This window comes from Cataglyphis hispanica, chromosome 4 (genome assembly GCF_021464435.1).
Source record: "Cataglyphis hispanica isolate Lineage 1 chromosome 4, ULB_Chis1_1.0, whole genome shotgun sequence".
NCBI lineage: Eukaryota > Metazoa > Arthropoda > Insecta > Hymenoptera > Formicidae > Cataglyphis > Cataglyphis hispanica.
Genome location: NC_065957.1, coordinates 2,052,830 through 2,070,342, shown reverse-complemented (window position 1 = coordinate 2,070,342; position 17,513 = coordinate 2,052,830). Strand labels below are relative to the sequence as shown.

At 31.7% G+C, this 17,513-nt stretch overlaps 4 protein-coding genes across 8 annotated transcripts; 2 read left to right on the top strand and 2 right to left on the bottom strand.

The window, feature by feature from the left end:
* The first annotated feature begins 372 nt into the window (after window positions 1-372).
* Window positions 373-9,743, top strand: LOC126848737 (neuropathy target esterase sws). Of its 2 annotated transcripts, none has more exons than XM_050589858.1 (15): window positions 373-578; window positions 1,275-1,676; window positions 1,742-2,161; window positions 2,299-2,630; window positions 2,767-3,127; window positions 3,245-3,538; window positions 3,619-3,995; window positions 4,097-4,265; window positions 4,545-4,925; window positions 5,009-5,284; window positions 5,583-5,769; window positions 7,471-7,587; window positions 7,901-8,221; window positions 8,402-8,691; window positions 9,309-9,743. In XM_050589858.1, exons 1-15 carry the CDS (start codon window positions 573-575, stop codon window positions 9,408-9,410), a joined length of 4,035 nt encoding a protein of 1,344 aa, XP_050445815.1. In that variant the 5' UTR covers window positions 373-572; the 3' UTR covers window positions 9,411-9,743. The 2 variants fall into 2 exon arrangements, with proteins under 2 accessions (XP_050445815.1, XP_050445814.1); XM_050589857.1 differs by lacking the exon at window positions 7,471-7,587 and adding an exon at window positions 6,856-6,972 and having other exon boundaries at window positions 374-578.
* A 263-nt stretch (window positions 9,744-10,006) lies between these two features.
* On the bottom strand, window positions 10,007-12,840 carry LOC126848742 (folylpolyglutamate synthase, mitochondrial-like). The gene is made up of 3 exons (XM_050589883.1): window positions 12,146-12,840; window positions 11,612-11,727; window positions 10,007-11,414 (listed from the first exon to the last, which is right to left on the bottom strand). The coding sequence occupies exons 1-3, from the start codon at window positions 12,218-12,220 to the stop codon at window positions 10,043-10,045; spliced, it is 1,563 nt and encodes a 520-aa protein (XP_050445840.1). The 5' UTR covers window positions 12,221-12,840; the 3' UTR covers window positions 10,007-10,042.
* A 177-nt stretch (window positions 12,841-13,017) lies between these two features.
* Window positions 13,018-15,806, top strand: LOC126848743 (E3 ubiquitin-protein ligase RNF14-like). 4 transcript variants are annotated; one of them, XM_050589886.1, is made up of 5 exons: window positions 13,018-13,097; window positions 13,513-13,613; window positions 13,695-14,730; window positions 14,817-14,981; window positions 15,088-15,806. In XM_050589886.1, exons 3-5 carry the CDS (start codon window positions 13,735-13,737, stop codon window positions 15,358-15,360), a joined length of 1,434 nt encoding a protein of 477 aa, XP_050445843.1. In that variant the 5' UTR covers window positions 13,018-13,097; window positions 13,513-13,613; window positions 13,695-13,734; the 3' UTR covers window positions 15,361-15,806. The 4 variants fall into 4 exon arrangements, with proteins under 4 accessions (XP_050445843.1, XP_050445841.1, XP_050445844.1 ...); XM_050589884.1 differs by lacking the exon at window positions 13,513-13,613 and having other exon boundaries at window positions 13,028-13,097; XM_050589887.1 differs by lacking the exon at window positions 13,513-13,613 and having other exon boundaries at window positions 13,051-13,097; window positions 13,744-14,730.
* Window positions 15,396-17,364, bottom strand: LOC126848749 (probable low affinity copper uptake protein 2). The gene is made up of 4 exons (XM_050589897.1): window positions 17,055-17,364; window positions 16,724-16,983; window positions 16,137-16,363; window positions 15,396-16,054 (listed from the first exon to the last, which is right to left on the bottom strand). The coding sequence occupies exons 2-4, from the start codon at window positions 16,981-16,983 to the stop codon at window positions 15,951-15,953; spliced, it is 591 nt and encodes a 196-aa protein (XP_050445854.1). The 5' UTR covers window positions 17,055-17,364; the 3' UTR covers window positions 15,396-15,950.
* Window positions 17,365-17,513: the final 149 nt, after the last annotated feature.

Sequence of the window (17,513 nt, the reverse complement as noted above, 5' to 3'; positions counted from 1 at the left end):
AGGGAGAGTCAATAATTAATTATAACATCTAGATTACTCAGAATTCTTAAATTGAGATTATATAAGAGGTCATATGTGCAAACAAATTCGAATATACTTTCTTAAAAATTTGTCTAAATCTACAAGAAAAGTTAATGCTTTTAAAAGTTTCAAATTTTTTATTTTTTACAAAAATTTTTTCAATAAAATCGTTCATTTTTTAAAGAGTATCAAACAATGAAGAGCAGAAAATTCAAACTTGAAGTTTATAATCGAGTAGAAAATTAAACATTTGCGCAAATTGCTGAAATTTTTAAAGTATGCATGTATACTTATACTTTAATTGTCAACGCGCGTTCGTAGCACATAAATGATTTTAAATAATCGATTTTGCGGTCGCAAACAATATGGCGTTGGGTAACTCGAACGAAGTATCAAAGGTCGTCGGAATGTGGACTCGGGAGAATAGATAGATCATTCATCTTTACCTCAATTTGCTTAATTATTACGCATATTTCACGTTAACATATGGTCTCAGTGATTCTATCTCCAAATACATTTTTCGGCGAAGTGGGGGACATGAAGTGCCCACTATGGAGGTTGTATTTACAGTCTCTTTCTCTCTTGAGATCTTTTTTATTGAAATAAAATTTCTGTCAATTGAGATATAATCGTCGAAGTGGCATGCTATTTACACAGTTGCATCTACATTAATCTCAAGAATTTCAATTGCAAACATATTTTGAAAACGTATAGCAAGAAAACAAGGTGTCAAGTGTCAAGTTTGTAAATTCTAAAGACAGTATATATTTCATAATAATTTTTTTTTTGTGCATTAAAGAGACTTATATTAAAATGCAAAAATTTCAAAAGAAATGTATCAGTGTGATATAGTATTTTATGAGCAAACAAAATGTTAATCAGAGAATTGTTAGTCATATTCTTAAGATTCATCTTACTTTGGATAATTTTATTTTTATGAAACAAATCATAATAATCTAGTTTTGATAAGAATAGTAATTATCTTAAAAGAAATAAATAATTGCACAATGAAAAATTAATAGCATTCTCAGTTGATAATTTTTGTTTTGCTTATTCAAAAAATTGACATATGTACAGAAAACTATAAATTTAATATATTATATTATACACTTATGAAAATGAATATTAAATATTATTGTTTTGATATATATGAATATCATTGATATTTTTGTTTAATATTACTAAATATTATTGTTTTAATATAAGCATTATCATATGTGATATGCACTAATGATAAAATATATTGAATGCAGGTAGTAGAGTTATTTAATAAGTTCAACGAGAGTCTGGGGTCATATATATTTTCAAGATGGATTGGAAGATTCATAGAAGAATATCAGACATCAAGGACAATCTTTATCATTGCCACAATTCTGCTTCTTATTTTCTTAATTGTATCAATCTTTGTGCTACGCAAATGGAAGAACAAGGAATTTCTACCAGAGGTAAAGGAGTTTGTTGGAGTAGGCACTGGAAAGCCAAGATTCAGGAAGAGAGACAAGGTTCTCTTTTATGGCAGGAAAATGTTGCGCAAAGTGAAGTCCATTGGTGGCCAAGTACATGCTACTGGACAAGGAAAGAAAAGAAGAGCGGTCATGAGATTTGCTCGTCGATTATTACAACTTAAGAAGGAAACCGCCCCGCAACAGCTCAAAGTATGTTTCGTATAATGTATAATTAATAATTAGCAATTTTATTTAATAACTCGTTTGATTCTAAGGTATTGGAACCACCTGCTGAGTATTTGGAAGAAGATTTAGGACCTGGTGAGAGAGTGCCACCAGATGCTCTATATATGCTGCAAAGTATTAGAGTCTTTGGCCATTTTGAAAAACCTGTGTTTCTGAAGTTGTGCAAACACACAGAAATCATGAATTTACCTGCTGGCAGTACATTGTTCAAAATTGGAGATCCCGACGAGAATTTATTTATAGTCCAACAAGGTTTAGTTAATGTATATATTACTGGATCCGATGGCTCTCAAATATCATTAAAACTAGTGAAAACAGGAGAGTCTGTTACCAGTCTTCTTAGTTTTACCGATGTACTTACCGGGCATACAAGTACATACAAAACAGTATCTGCAAGAGCTATGGAAGATTCTATTGTAGTAAAGTTACCAATGTGCGCATTCCAACAAGTAAGTTATGTGATGTATATACATATATACATTTTTTATATTATATATTTTTGATTTATAATATATTTGATCTTATTTTCTTTATTTTTATGAGATTATAAATCAAATATTATATGTGACTATTAATTTTATTGCAGGTATTTCAAGATTATCCTGACGCCTTTGTTCGAGTTATCCAGGTCATTATGGTACGCCTGCAGAGAGTTACTTTTACCGCGTTGCATCAATATCTCGGTCTCTCTGCGGAATTAGTCAATCAGGGATCACACAAGAAGAAACAAAGTCCATTCTCCGGTTCGCCAGTACGATCAAGAACCAGAGAGAATTTCGCCTCGCAAAATGAAAGTATACCTGGTGTACTTCCAGTCGGCACATCGGAAACGCACGATACCGATCTTTCTCATCGCGACGAGCCCAATAGTAGTACAAATAGTAGTTCTCAGCCTATTCCCATACTCGGAAATCGTCGGTGAGAAACTATTAAAATAATATATCCTATTTTCTTTTTATCGATATTAAGTAGATTAAGCGAATTTTATTAAAATAATTTTTTATTATATAGAATAATATTTTGTTGTTAATTACTTATCACTATTTCATGGCAGAACAAAAAATAATGCTGACTGGAAGAATCAGAGTTTAAACTCGCAACTAAATCAGAGTTCGGCAGATATGGCAGAATGTGACTCTCACTGGCCAAATCCATCTTCATCGATAGCATCTCAACCGCACGCATCACATACGGAAGCTTCTCATTCTGGAAGTACTTATCTTGGAAAAAAGCGCCAGTCCAGTGAGGGAGCGCAACAACAGCAACAACAACTAGATGAAACACATCTCGTGCAGATAGCCACTGACGCGTTTGTTCGTGAACTCGGCCTAGAGGATGAGACGGTGCTCAAAGATAAAGTTCAGATTAGAGAAGTGCCAGTTGGTACTTATCTAATGAAAGAAGAATCTCACAAGGTTTGCCATTTTGTACATATTTTCTATTTTTGTTTATATATAAATTATGTGTAAAAAAAGAATTTTTTTTTATACATTATATATCATATAGTGTCTTCTAATTTAATCACCTTATAGGACGTCGCACTTGTATATGTACTTTCGGGCTTACTGATAGTAAGCCAACGGGTATCGGAAGGCCGGGATGCGAGTCAAGAAGTACACATGTTTAGCGCTCATCAGGGTGAAATCGTCGGTGGTTTAGCGGTATTGACCGGCGAACCATCCTTTTACACGATCAGAGCGAAGCATCCTAGCCGTATCGCACTACTTAGCAAATTAACATTCTTTGCCATTATGCGAGATCAACCTACAGTTGTGATGCACGTAGCACATACCGTTGTTCGCAGATTAAGCCCGTTTGTGAGACAGGTATGAATATCTAAAATAAATAAGAAATTTTTATAAGAAAACGAATATTTTTAACAAACAAGCTATTATTTTTTGAATAGGTGGATTTTGCTCTCGACTGGTTATTTCTTGAAAGCGGAAGGGCCGTTTATAGACAAGGGGATGAATCGGATTCGACATTCATAGTGTTGAGTGGACGAGTGCGATCGGTAATTACTTACAAAAACGGCAAGAAAGAACCAGTAGCAGAATATGGAAAGGGCGATTTGGTAGGGATTGTAGAGATGGTTACGCAAACTCCGAGGTCGACAACGGTTATGGCAGTCAGGGATTCCGAATTAGCGAAGTTGCCGGAAGGTTTATTCAATGTGATTAAATTGAGATATCCAATCGTTGTCACGAGATTAATAAATCTTCTCGGTCATCGCATACTCGGCACTTGGCAGCAGGCGCATACGAAAAATAACAATGACACTCAGTAAATATCATAATATGATAATATATTAAAGTCAATTTCATTATTTCAAATATTATTAATGTTAATTAATGTTTTTTAATTAAAGATAATTTTGATTATAGGCGAGCCGCAGCAACAGTCGATGCCAGGCCCGCACAAGTAAATTTCTCAACTGTTGCTATAGTGCCCGTGTCGGATGATGTACCATTAACTGCTTTCACTTATGAATTGTATCATTCTTTATGTGCCATTGGATCTTGTCTTCGTCTAACATCAGATGTCGTAAGAAAGGTATTGTATCACATTCATCTATGTATTATCTAGTTATATAATTTGATTATTCAAATATTATTCACTCTAATATATATAAAATTTAATATATAAAAAAATATATATTCTTATTTTTATTATATATCCAACATAATTTAATTTTTTTTATTTGGTACTTGATTATAATAATTCGTGCTCATTTTCTTTAATATAAAAAGAGATTAGATATTAATTTAAACAATTTTCATTATTAATGATACAGCAACATATATCGTTTATTTGTTTTCTTTTTCTACGTAGACTTTAGGAACGACCATCATGGAACCTGCGAATGAGTACCGGCTGACTTCCTGGCTTGCGCAACAGGAAGATCAACATAGAATTTCTTTGTATCAATGCGATTCGAGTTACACGTTGTGGACTCAACGATGTGTGAGGCAAGCCGATTGCATTCTCATCGTGGGTCTGGGCGATCGACCACCGTCGATTGGTCGAACAGAACGCGAGGTAGAGCGATTAGTTATGCGAACGCAGAAGGAGTTGGTGCTGTTGCACAAGGAGCAGAATGGTCAGCGACCCACAAATACTGTTCAATGGTTAAACATGAGATCATGGGTGTCCAGTCACCACCACATCCAATGTCCGAAACGGATGTTTACTAGGAGATCGCAGTACAGAATTGTAAGCGATAATTATCAGATCAGGAAATCTGCCTAAATCACATTCACTTATATTTAATTAGTATCTTTCTGCTTCTCTTATAGAACGAGTTGTACTCCAAAGTCCTTATGTCCGAACCAAATGTACATAGCGATTTCAGCAGATTAGCGCGATGGCTGACTGGCACCTCAGTAGGTCTTGTACTTGGTGGAGGCGGTGCGAGGGGCGCTGCCCACGTAGGTATGCTCAAAGCCATTATTGAGGCGGGTATACCCATAGACATGGTCGGCGGAGTTAGTATTGGCGCCTTTATGGGCGCTCTTTGGTGCATGGAGAAGAATATCACTACTACCACGCAAAAGGCCAGGGAATGGTCTACGGTGAGACAGAGGACTTTTTTCCACGATTTCTATCGTCTCCTCTGCTACAGTTTCTCTTATTATACACATTTTTAAAATAAGATATACAAATTTATAAAATTATTTCATTTATCTCCTAAATTATTATCTTCTTCATTTGTCTCCTAAATCCTGAAATTCATTCAGATTTTATATAGAAAAAAAATTATATTTATATTTCTTTTTCTTTTAATATAATTACTTTAAAATCCTGTAACTATCCTCGAGATTGAGAAATGTTTTTGTATATAAAATGTTATGTATTTTTATCCGTCGGCAGAAAATGACGCAATGGTGGCGGCAAATTTTGGATTTGACTTACCCGATGACTTCGATGTTCTCCGGTAAAGATTTTAATAAGACTATACAGCAAACTTTTGGCGACACATACATAGAGGACTTGTGGCTTCCGTATTTCACTATAACCACCGACATCACGGATTCCTGTATGCGCACGCATAGACACGGTCTGTATGAATTAATTATCTTGCATTTCTTAGACATTGACAAAGCTTTCAGTTTTATTTAATTCTTTCTCTCTATTAATTTTCTATATCTATGATTTACCAATGCAAAAGTTATATGTATAATAATTTTCTTAATGATTTTAAGGTTGTTATTGTATAGATGTTAAATGTAAAATTGACTAGATATATAACTAAAAGCTTTGACATCGTTAAAAATATGTACTTGTAGAATATCTAGGGTGAATCAAAATATAAAGATGTAAATATTGTGTCTTAATTTATACACAAACATAATTTATAGATAAAATAAAGTGTTCAAAACTATTTACCTTAACAATTAATTTCGAATACTTGAATCAAAAGTAAAAATATCCAAAAAATTATTTTTTCTTGATTCACCGTAAATTTGTTGTTGCATGATGAATTTTAAGCGTTTTTTAAATATGTACATTAGCATAGATCATAATAGTAAAATCTTTAACAAACGGGAGTGAGCTTTCCGGAAAAAAAAAAAAAAAAACTTGACGTACTCTCCGTTTAAAGCCGTTTTTTTAAAGAGAAAACCAAACAAGGCATATTTTTGTTTTTACTCGAATATAAGTTGCAAATTGATATATCATACATACGCTTCCTGTATACTTACTGCTAGATTATGGTATCGAGGAGATTCAAAATTGCTCACAATCCAGCAAATATTCTTTATCTAAAAATTTGTTTTCAAAATATATTATAATATATAATTATCAATTTTTTTTAATACAAAAAAAAGAATATTCAATGTAAATAAAGCATTTGAATGAATATCTGATATTTGAACAAAATATAAATGTTTACCTTAAATATATTTTTATTAAAATTGTTTTTAATTAAATTCATCAGTAGTGACAACCTGAGTTGATAAATTCTACTTAGCGAAATTAATCTTTCCATGGATTACATGATCCCAATTATAATATATATACAGCGAGAAAGTTTAATAATGATTAAATCGTAATTTAAGAATACAGGAAGTACTCTAAATAATACGAGTAACTCTAATATACGAGTAAACACAGAATTTTAAAGAGAATGATTCGTCGTGTTTAGGATCGCTGTGGCGGTACATTCGGGCCTCGATGTCATTGTCTGGTTATATGCCACCCATGTGTGATCCTGTTGACGGCCATCTCCTGCTCGACGGCGGGTACGTCAATAACCTTCCAGGTAACTCAGATCGCATTGAACACTATGTGTTTTGCACATATCAATGCAATCAGGAATTAACCGGAAACAAAATTATAACAATATAATGTATCAGTAAATGTCAAAATAAATATTATAGTATGAAACTTGTGTAAAAGAAGATATCTAATTGGAAATTTTTATATACATATATATATTTTTTTGATAAATTTTTTGATAAATTTATATAAATTTGTATATATTTTACATTATTATCACAAATTTATATAATTCGGCAATTTATCAATTACATTGAGTGTACTTCTTTGCAACAAATTACTAGTTTTTTTACTTTTTTTAAATTTAATCACGTTGATTGTCTAATTTTAGTGGGACTTTCATATTTAATTTGACATGTCGTTGAAAATCTATTTACGGATATTAGTAAAAAAAAAAAAATAAAATAAAATCACGTATTAAGCTCACTCCCGTTGATAAAAAGTTGCATTTACAAAATTCTGAATAGTCAAGTCGGTTCAGGTTTACTATGGAGATATATTCGCGGCAGTATGACTGTCGCGGGAGTCTTTCCTCCGATTTGTGATCCCCTTGATGGGCATCTTTTGGTCGATGGATGCTATGTTAATAACGTGCCAGGTATTCATTCTATCTATTCACGTTAATCCTGATTGTATCATCTCTCAATGTAGCTCTCATCACAATATAAAAACATATAGCATGATGCAAAAAAAAATGTATGTATACATGTCTCTATGAATCTAAAAATATAAAACATATATAAAATAAAAAAAAAATGTAATTTCGAGATAAATGAAATAATGTATCATTATGATACAAACTCTATTATATTCTTATACAAATTAAATCTTTACAATATGAAAGCTTAAACTCTAACAGCGGATTAATGTTAACGTTCTCGATTTATGCGATCCCCACATTTTCGTTTAAGCTGACGAAATGTTGCGGCAAGGAGCACATCACATTCTGGCCATCGATGTCGGCTCACAGGATGACACTGATCTGACGAATTACGGGGACTCGTTGTCCGGCTGGTGGTTACTGTGGAAACGATGGAATCCATTCGCTACGCCCGTGAAAGTACCAAATTTACCGGATATCCAATCCAGACTGGCGTATGTAAGTTGCGTGCGCCAGCTGGAAGAGGTGAAGAACTCGGATTATTGCGAGTACATCAGGCCGCCGATCGACAAGTACAAGACCCTCCAATTCGCAAATTTCGACGAGATCAGGGACGTGGGATACCAACACGGTATAAAATTTTGTATATTTATATTTGTATTAAAATCAAGTTTTCAATTTGTAAAAAATACGATGCTAAAATGAAAATTTATAGCTTACATATATATCGTAATGGAATATTTTTTAAACAAATAGCGAAATATTTGTATGTTTACTGCATCCATCTATAAAGATGAATCGTGTTTTCCAGGGAAAACGTATTTCGAAGGTCAATCAAAAGCTGGAGTTCTGCCTCGATTCAATGCAGATCGAGAGAATGCGAGAGCTATGCGAGCAAAGTGCCAAGCAGCTAATCAACAATCTTGCCCTTCGTACACTTTCACCGATCTCGCACAGATGGTGTGTAAAGTTTCGCGTGTAAGTCGGTATTTCGACATAGATACGGATTCGGATGAACTGGAAGAATATGAGGCAGACTTGGAAGAGGATGCACAGGAAGTCGGATATGCGTCCGAACCTACTGCCGGTATTTTAGACCAAGTAAGTTTTAATTTTCATCATTCTCATTATATATATACTTTCTGTATATTAATCATTTATAAAATGTATTATTATAATCAGAAAAATTGGATCATAAAAAGATATAATTTATTACATAAGTCATATTTTTCCTATATATATGTATATCTTTACTACTAAAAAAGTTCTTAAAATCATATTATACATTAATATAAATTAAAAAATCAATAAATTTTTTTTTTGGTTACACATACAATCTGGGATAAAAACAGAGTACAATCAAGGAGGAAATAAATTTTGCATGTAAATGGAATTCAAATACTAAAGAGATGTTGCTCTTTCAGCAACATAAAGACTATAATCTTTATCATATTTTGCCAATTACTAAAATATAATAAAAGATTTTGTCTGCTATATATATACACAATTTTTTTAAATTTTTTTATGAAGAATCACAACTTATCTAGTTATAACGTTCGTTTTCTGTTTCCCACCTAATATTTGAATATAGTATGAAATTGATTTTTATTAAAAAGATATTTATCTTTATTTCATATACACAACATGATAGTAAAAATTTAACAAATATTCCTTCACGATAATTTATAATTAGAAATATGTTTTATAACTTATTTCAGAGCCCTGAGGATAATCGTTTAAGACGAAGAACTGGCGTTTCGCTTAGTTTGTCCGATACCGAAGCGGAGTCGGAACTAGAATATCATGCGACGATCTTTTGAATATTTGTTTACAATTATTTGCGATATCATATCTCACTGTCCGCAACTCGATCAATGAGATAAACTTAGCACAAATCTTTCAATGCGCATACAAATCAAATTCACTTTTCACTGAGCGAGCAATTTCACTCAGCGATAATCTACATCAAAGTACAAAAATAATTGTTGCAAGATATAATCATTGGAACATATTATTCTGAAACTAGATCACAGTACGATGTGTATATCAGTATACATGTATCGTAATAAGTGATTATTGTTATTATTATTGCTCTATTAAATATTATTAAATATATATTATTAAATATATAATTCTACGATTTTTAAAAAAGACTATTGCTTATTATTTCAACGACTTACTATTATATTGTTGCTAATCTATTTTTTTCTATAAAGCTTTATAAATTTATACAAAAATTTATTTTCTACAAAAAGATATTTTTATAGGTAAATTCTTTAGAAATTTATGCCAAGAAAAAAAAATATTAAATTTATCACATAATTTGTTTAAAACAATTCTCGTTTAATTAAATTAAATTAAGGAATGTTAATAAGGAATTAAGAAATGTATGAAGATCAAGTAAGAAGAACAAATATCTTAACAAATTAAATTTTAATTGCATTTTTGCACATTAAAAATCACTGCTCATTGTTAAATTAGGATCTATAATAGTTAATACCGCGCCAATCAAATGTAAAGAACCTGTTACAAGTACTTCCATTTTATCGTTCCTGGTCATCTTCAACGATGCATACCTTTTAATATCAATGAGTACTTCGGTGACATTGTTCTTCACTTCCGAATTTTCGCCCCACAACTCACAGTGTTTCTCGCATTTCTTTCTTTGCTCCTTCATCATATTTTGTGCATGTGTTGAATTCATATCCTCTATACTAGGTACTCCAACACAATTTGGAGCGAAATAAACTTTGTCGAAATCCAGAGATTTCAGCAATTTTAATAATTGTAGAGAATTCCGATCGCCGCTAGTATTGAATATTAGAAATTTACTGGAGGTTTTTCGATTGACTCTCGTGAACCATGATATGCAATTAACGATACTCTCGACGGTATGTGCGCCATCCAGAAAGAAATCTGCCACACTGGTTCTCAGGATTTGTGTGCGACCTGGCCATTTGCAGCTTGCCAAGGCTGTCGCGGTTTTGTTTAAATATACGGTTTGAGATAAATCAACCTTATCACTTTGATAATTATCGCGAAAACCAGTGACGTATTTCGTATTGTTTACAATCGTATTGTTTACAATCGTATTGTTTATCAGCAATAGTGGCTTATCGCATCGCGATTTCATCCACTCCAGCGCTAGGTTGATCGACAGCGAAGCATTCTGTTGCTGTATACTGTTGAGACCCACTGATGAAAAGACATCGTTCCATTCGCGTGTCTGAATTGCAGGAACTACTCGCAAGTCGCGGCATCGTCTTTCCGCGGCTCGTTTCCGTAGAATGCGCATCGCTATTTCCGGTTGTGGCACCGTAAAAGCCGCAGCATATGGTTTAAAGATTCCTGACTTCTGATAAGCGATCTCTTCGAGGGTATTGCCCAATAACAAGGTATGCTCAAGACCCAGACTAGTAATGCCTACGCAAACTGGATTCCGCACGACATTGGTACTATCTAGTTCACCACCAATTCCAACTTCAAGGATCGCCACGTCGATGTTCGCTTCCAAAAACACGTGAAACGAGAGGATCGTCAAGAATTTGAAGTACGTTGGCATATCAGATTCGTATTCACGTTTTCGCTCCAAACGCCGATAAATATCCCAAAAGTAATGGGAAAAATGCGACTGACTGATCGGCTCGCCATTTAATCGGATACGCTCCCTTACAGAGACCAAGTGCGGTGAACTGAAGAAACCTGTGCTGAAACCGTACTGCCGCAGAATTGCTTCCGTAAACGCGCATGTCGTGCCCTTACCTTTTGTACCAGCCACGTGTATAATAGATAAGCTATCCAGTTGCTCTAGAGTAATACCGGATCTATAGTGCAATATAGATTTAAAGTTACTGCATTTAAAGTTACATATGCCATTTTATACCATTAAATCAAACTTAAAATGTGTATAATTAATAATAAATTTTATAAGTAGTATTTCTTCTTGATTAAAGAAGAAAAATTAATTAAATCTCTCAAATTTAATTATATTAACATTATAATAATGATAAAGCTTTGTTACCGGAGCAAATATTTCTCTGTTTCTTTAAATCTCTCAGGATTATTCACATCATGCTTTATAACAGATTTTAAATATGCAGCATTACTTTGTAAAGTATATAACACTTTTATAGCTTCCTGCAAAAATAATTTTTATATATCTGATATTAATATTTTATTATTTATATATCTGAAATTAATTTTTCATATTAATTATTAATAATTCATATTAATTTAACTGTAGCTTGTTCTATCTTTGAATGATAGTGCATATATCACTTTGCTTGTAATGATTTTAACAATATAACAATAATCTTAAAAGAGAACTATTATCTTAAAATAAAATTTTTACATATAGAAAAGCAATAAATTTAAATGATATAATTAATAGATGTCAAATAATATCTTACACAATTCCATCAGAAATTGAGATTAAAATTTAGCCATTCTTTTTGATTAGTAGCAAAGATATAATAAATTTTTTAATTGTGAATAATTTATCAAACATGAACAATTTTTTAAAATATTAAAGTGGATGATCAACAAATGTATTTACCTCGTAAGATCCACCAGTATGGGTAGAACGGACCAAAAATCCATTGTGCGTCATTTTCTTCAGCAGAGTAAACATCGGAATCCGATAATTTCGCAATTATGGCAGAATCGATAAGAGAGAGAACGAGCTTTTTTTTTATCGTTCTGTTCGTGTCAAAGGGTAAGCCACACAATCGCAAAGGATTGCGTAAAAGTAGTACAAATTTCGGAGGCGATCTTCGAATATTCTACGCATTCGAACGATATATATATATTTCAAATGTCAGCTATCAAAACAATGTAAGGCTACACTTGTTAAGTCAACTCAACAGAAGAATCACGTTGGAATATCGTGAAGAAATTTCCAAAATAATTCCGTGTATAAATTCTACAAAGTCTTAAACTTGTTTGTCATTATGCAAAAAAAAACTTGTAGATTCACTCTTTCATCATTTTTTGTTTGCTCGTTTTTAGTTTCAGTAATGTTCAGTGTATATTTTGACGTTCGATTACTGTGTGTAAAAGTTGAAATATAAAAGATGATTTCTAAAGAATTATAGTAGAACAAGTATTGGGATGCATATTAAATGCGCTATTTGTAAGATAAATCGTTAATTTAATTTTATTATCCGCGCAATAACAATTATTTCTTCCCGCTATAATCGTAACACGTGTTTGTCACGTTTGTTTTGATCCCAGTTTTGTGAAAGCGTAAGGTCCGAATTCTTATAAATTATTACGACAAGCTTTGTCGAACGTATTGGCTGTTATTGCAGGAAACTTTCGAAACCCTAGAAATTCTCTATTTGACAGCCAATCAGTTTGTTTGATAAATATGATCCTAAAAAATAAAGCTAAATTGTCTTTGAAAATGGCCTTCGTATCAATGACATAAGCGTCATCTACAATAGGAGTAAGAGTAGACGTAAGAGGCTCATGGCTAATTTCCGATTTAGGAGGGCTAAAGTAAGAGCGTAAGTGAATAAAATATTTTTATTTCCTACTCCTATTCTCTTCTACTCTTACTCCTATTGTAGACGACGCTTTAAGGTCTGTACAGGCGTGCTCTTTGAATAAGAATGTAGAATGTAGAATTCGTTTTAAAACTTGTTGCATTGGTTTTCAAGACGGTTTTCGAGTGTAATCATTTTTAAATATTTGAATCATATTAATTCTTATATTTTCTTCTATATATATATATATATATATTTACAAATTTTAATATCAATTTAGAGTTTAAAAAGTTAATAATAATTTAAATAATTTAGAGGACAATTTTATTTCATCTATTTTTTACACACGGTTTGTTTTTTTAGACGAATTTTTTGGATTTCTCGTTTCTTTTTTTGAACCTCTAAATATATATATCTATCTCATTTTATTTCTTAGTTTAGCTAAAAAGAACAAACCTTTTATAAATACGCAGAAACTGTGATATCTTCAGGTTTCTTCTTTATTTATCTTTTGAACATCAGTTATAAACTAAATTGGTAAAAAGTTTTCTATATTTATTATAACTAAATTTAAAATAAAAAACTGTATTAACTAAATCTAATAACTCTTTATTTCAGTACTATTTTTTTCAAGATTGTTATCTCAAAGAAATTTAAAATGTCTCAGGCGATTATAGATGATCGTATACGGCAAGAGGACGAAATGACTGCCCTTTCCAGTATTTATAACGAGAACGAATTTTCTTGCACAAGAAATGAGCAGATAAAATGTACAGTTAATATATTTCTCAAATTTCATAGAAAACTAGAAGTGAATTTCACTAACTACTGCTCTTCCGACGCAATTTCCGATGTGATCGTCCCATGTGATAAAATTTTTGTCGAACACTTGCCTCCGGTCAGATTGTACACTCAACTTCCAGATTTGTATCCATCTCGAAAACCACCAAATTTCTGTTTATCTGTTATCTGGTTGACTCCCTGGGAGATATCTTTTCTCTGCCAGAAATTAGATGAAATATGGGAAGAGAATCAGGGCAATGAGATCTTGTTTCTATGGCTAGATTTTCTACAAAATGATCTTTTTAATTTCCTTGGCATACAAGATTCTTTAGATGTTTCTTTCATGCATATAATTCGCACAACACCAGGTGATCGTATCACATTCCACCTGGCACACTTATCTGATCACAGAGCTGTAAATAGTGCTTTGTCTTTAGACATCAAAAAATTATTAATATCTTATGACAGAGAGCAGCATAAGAAACAATTTGATAATAATTTTTACACTTGTCACATATGCTTTGAAGAATATAGAGGACTGTATTGTATAGAATTGAAGAACTGTGGACATATTTACTGCAAAGACTGTATTGAGAAACATATACGTATTAAAATTAATGAGCACATTAAGATTATATCGTGTCCAACGTTAGACTGCAGTTTCGAAATAAACGATAACGATATTAAAACTCTTTGTCCGAGCTTGTTCTCGCGATATGAAGAACTCTTGTTCCGAATAACATTAAACACTATGGACGATGTAATATATTGCCCGAGAATTTTATGTCAAAATCCAATGATTAGGGATCCGAATGATACTGCACCAATCTGTCCCATTTGTAACTATTGCTTTTGCATATATTGCTATAAGGTAACGAAAGACATATTCCATCACATAAACAGATAAGTTAGATAAATATTGCTGGATAATATAAGTATTAATTATTATATAAACAGTTATACCATGGAGCTGCGTCATGCAAGATAACATCAGATGACATTAAAAAGCTCATTAACGACTACAAGAATAGTGATGATAAGAAAAAGAAGCTTTTGGAAAAGAAGTACGGTAGGCGACAAATACAATTAGTTGAAGAAACTCTTACAACTGAATATTTGCAGGTATGTATCACAAAATACGCAAGGCTTAAGAAACATGAAAATTAATAATTAGATTAAATAATAGAAAAATTTAAAAAGCATTCTTAAGGATGATTATAATTTCTAGGATAACACGAAAAGTTGTCCCAAATGCCATTCTTTCATTAGTAAAATTGAGGGGTGCAACAAAATGATTTGTAAACATTGTCAATCTTCTTTTTGTTGGCTGTGTGGTCAACAGATTATGTCGATGAATGGATATGAACACTTTACCAATGTTAACAGTTTGTGTTTCGGACGTTTATTTGAGGGTATAGAAAATGACGATTACGATAATCTTGAAATAATGGAGAATGAAATTTGGTTTGAGATAAATTTTGTTGAAGTATTGGAAAATTAATAGAAAAAAAAAATGTAATTAGGATCTTCAATATATACACAGTTATTTGGTTGCTTTATTGTTTATAATATTACAAGAATATTATGAGACAAAAATAATATGATATTAATATCATTAATTATAGATCATTATAATTTATACTATTAATCATAAATCATTATAATTTATACTATTATCCATATCACATATTTAGTATTTAGATTACAGATTTAGATTTTTATTTTTTGCAAATATTATTAATTTTTCTAAGAAACCTGTTAACTCTAAAGAGAGTTTGTTGTATGTGATATATATTTATATATAAATATCTGTAAATCTATCTTATATATCTCCAAAAAATATATATATGTATGTGTAATATGTGTACCTATTTTTATATTTAGCATATAAAAATCAAATAATGATATCATGTAAGTTGCAAATAAATAGTAGGCCGATCAATCTTTTTTATATTGCATATTTTTTTACTTTGTAGCTTATAAGAAAACATCAATATAAAAATATGCTGTGTATACATATATAAATATATAATATACAATAACTACTTCGAATAATATTAGACTTTCTGTTACAAAGTTTGATGATAAAACTCACGTGTCTCTCGATATGTGGACTTCGATATTTGCTTCTGTGACTAATTGTTCTGCAACAATAGAGACTGCAGATTCGCGTCTTTGTTGATTCGTAAAGATATCTGGAAGCGATTATAATAATGTAACAGATCAAAATACTCTTTTATAAATTATAGATTTAATAGATGTAAAATAACATTTTACCTTTACAATTCTCATCACATTTCATGAGTGCTTGTTTGTGATAAAACCGTTGCATATTTAATTGTACGAGTGTAGGACCAAATATCCAATATCCTAAACATCCCCCAATTGTAAGAGCAATTGTGAAATAAGCATTGTATGTCATAACTGCCATCATTAATATGTAACCGAGTATAGTATGAAGAAACCAATGTAATACTTGCAGTGTCCATTTAGAGCAAATCACGCTGAAAATATATATGTAATATTAAATATATATTTAATATAAAAAGACACTATTATATAACTGCAGAAAAAATGCATTATTTAACATAAGAATAAGTAAAATTATAAGAACAGGAGTAATGTATATAGTTATATAAATATATATATAAATATATATATATATATATATATATATATATATATATATATATATATATATGCTATATGTTTAATTCTATAAATATTAAAGATACTACTGTTGTTATATTTTTACTTAAAATGTAAAATGTGTAAGTTTAGAAAATAATTAATACTTTATATATTTATGTATATTTTAAATAGTAATTCTAATTGCTTCAAAAATAAAAATAAAAAATATATACCATCTTGTAGAAGTTTTAAAATTTTTTGGTGTTACTTTGGATAAAAGAGAGGAACTTTCAGAAGAAGCTGAGGCCGTTCTAGATACAGATTTTCTCCCAATCTCTTGCAAATGGATCTGAAAAACTTTCATGGCCTCATACAGTACTGCGAGTGCAGCCAAGCCCAAGCACGTTGCCAGAAGAGCCCATACCGTTGTGATGTTGTATCCTGGAAACAGGAAGTTGTCTAGATCTACACCGAACCAATACCACATATGCATCTGCAACATAAAGAGAGAAAGTGTTTTTATAAAGCATACACTGTATGCGAATAAATAAGAAAACAGCTGACCTTAATCACTCGAGTTCTCCCTCGCACGCCCACGATTCATGACGAACACTCATGACGATTGATAAGCCGCGCGTTTACAAATGTCTAGACATTGTATCGACCATCTAGCCTTATCTAAAGCTTCATTAGCTTAATTAAAAATCTCGATAACATCATTCAAGATAGGCGAATTATGTGCACAACTTTTCCTCATTACCATTAGATCACACAATATTAAACATGAATCTTTCTCGCAAGTTCAAACACTAGGACACTATTAATATATACTTCCGCTTTCAAAAAAAAAGATTTATTTACTCTACATCTCTGGTACTGCTAAGTACGTGAGATCGATCGGTGCTTTTAATAATCATATGGAGTTATATATATGTATGTATACATTAAATAGAGAACGAATTTGATTGGCGCATACTCCCATAGATTCAACAAATCATAACAAGACGCGAATGCCCTAAAGCG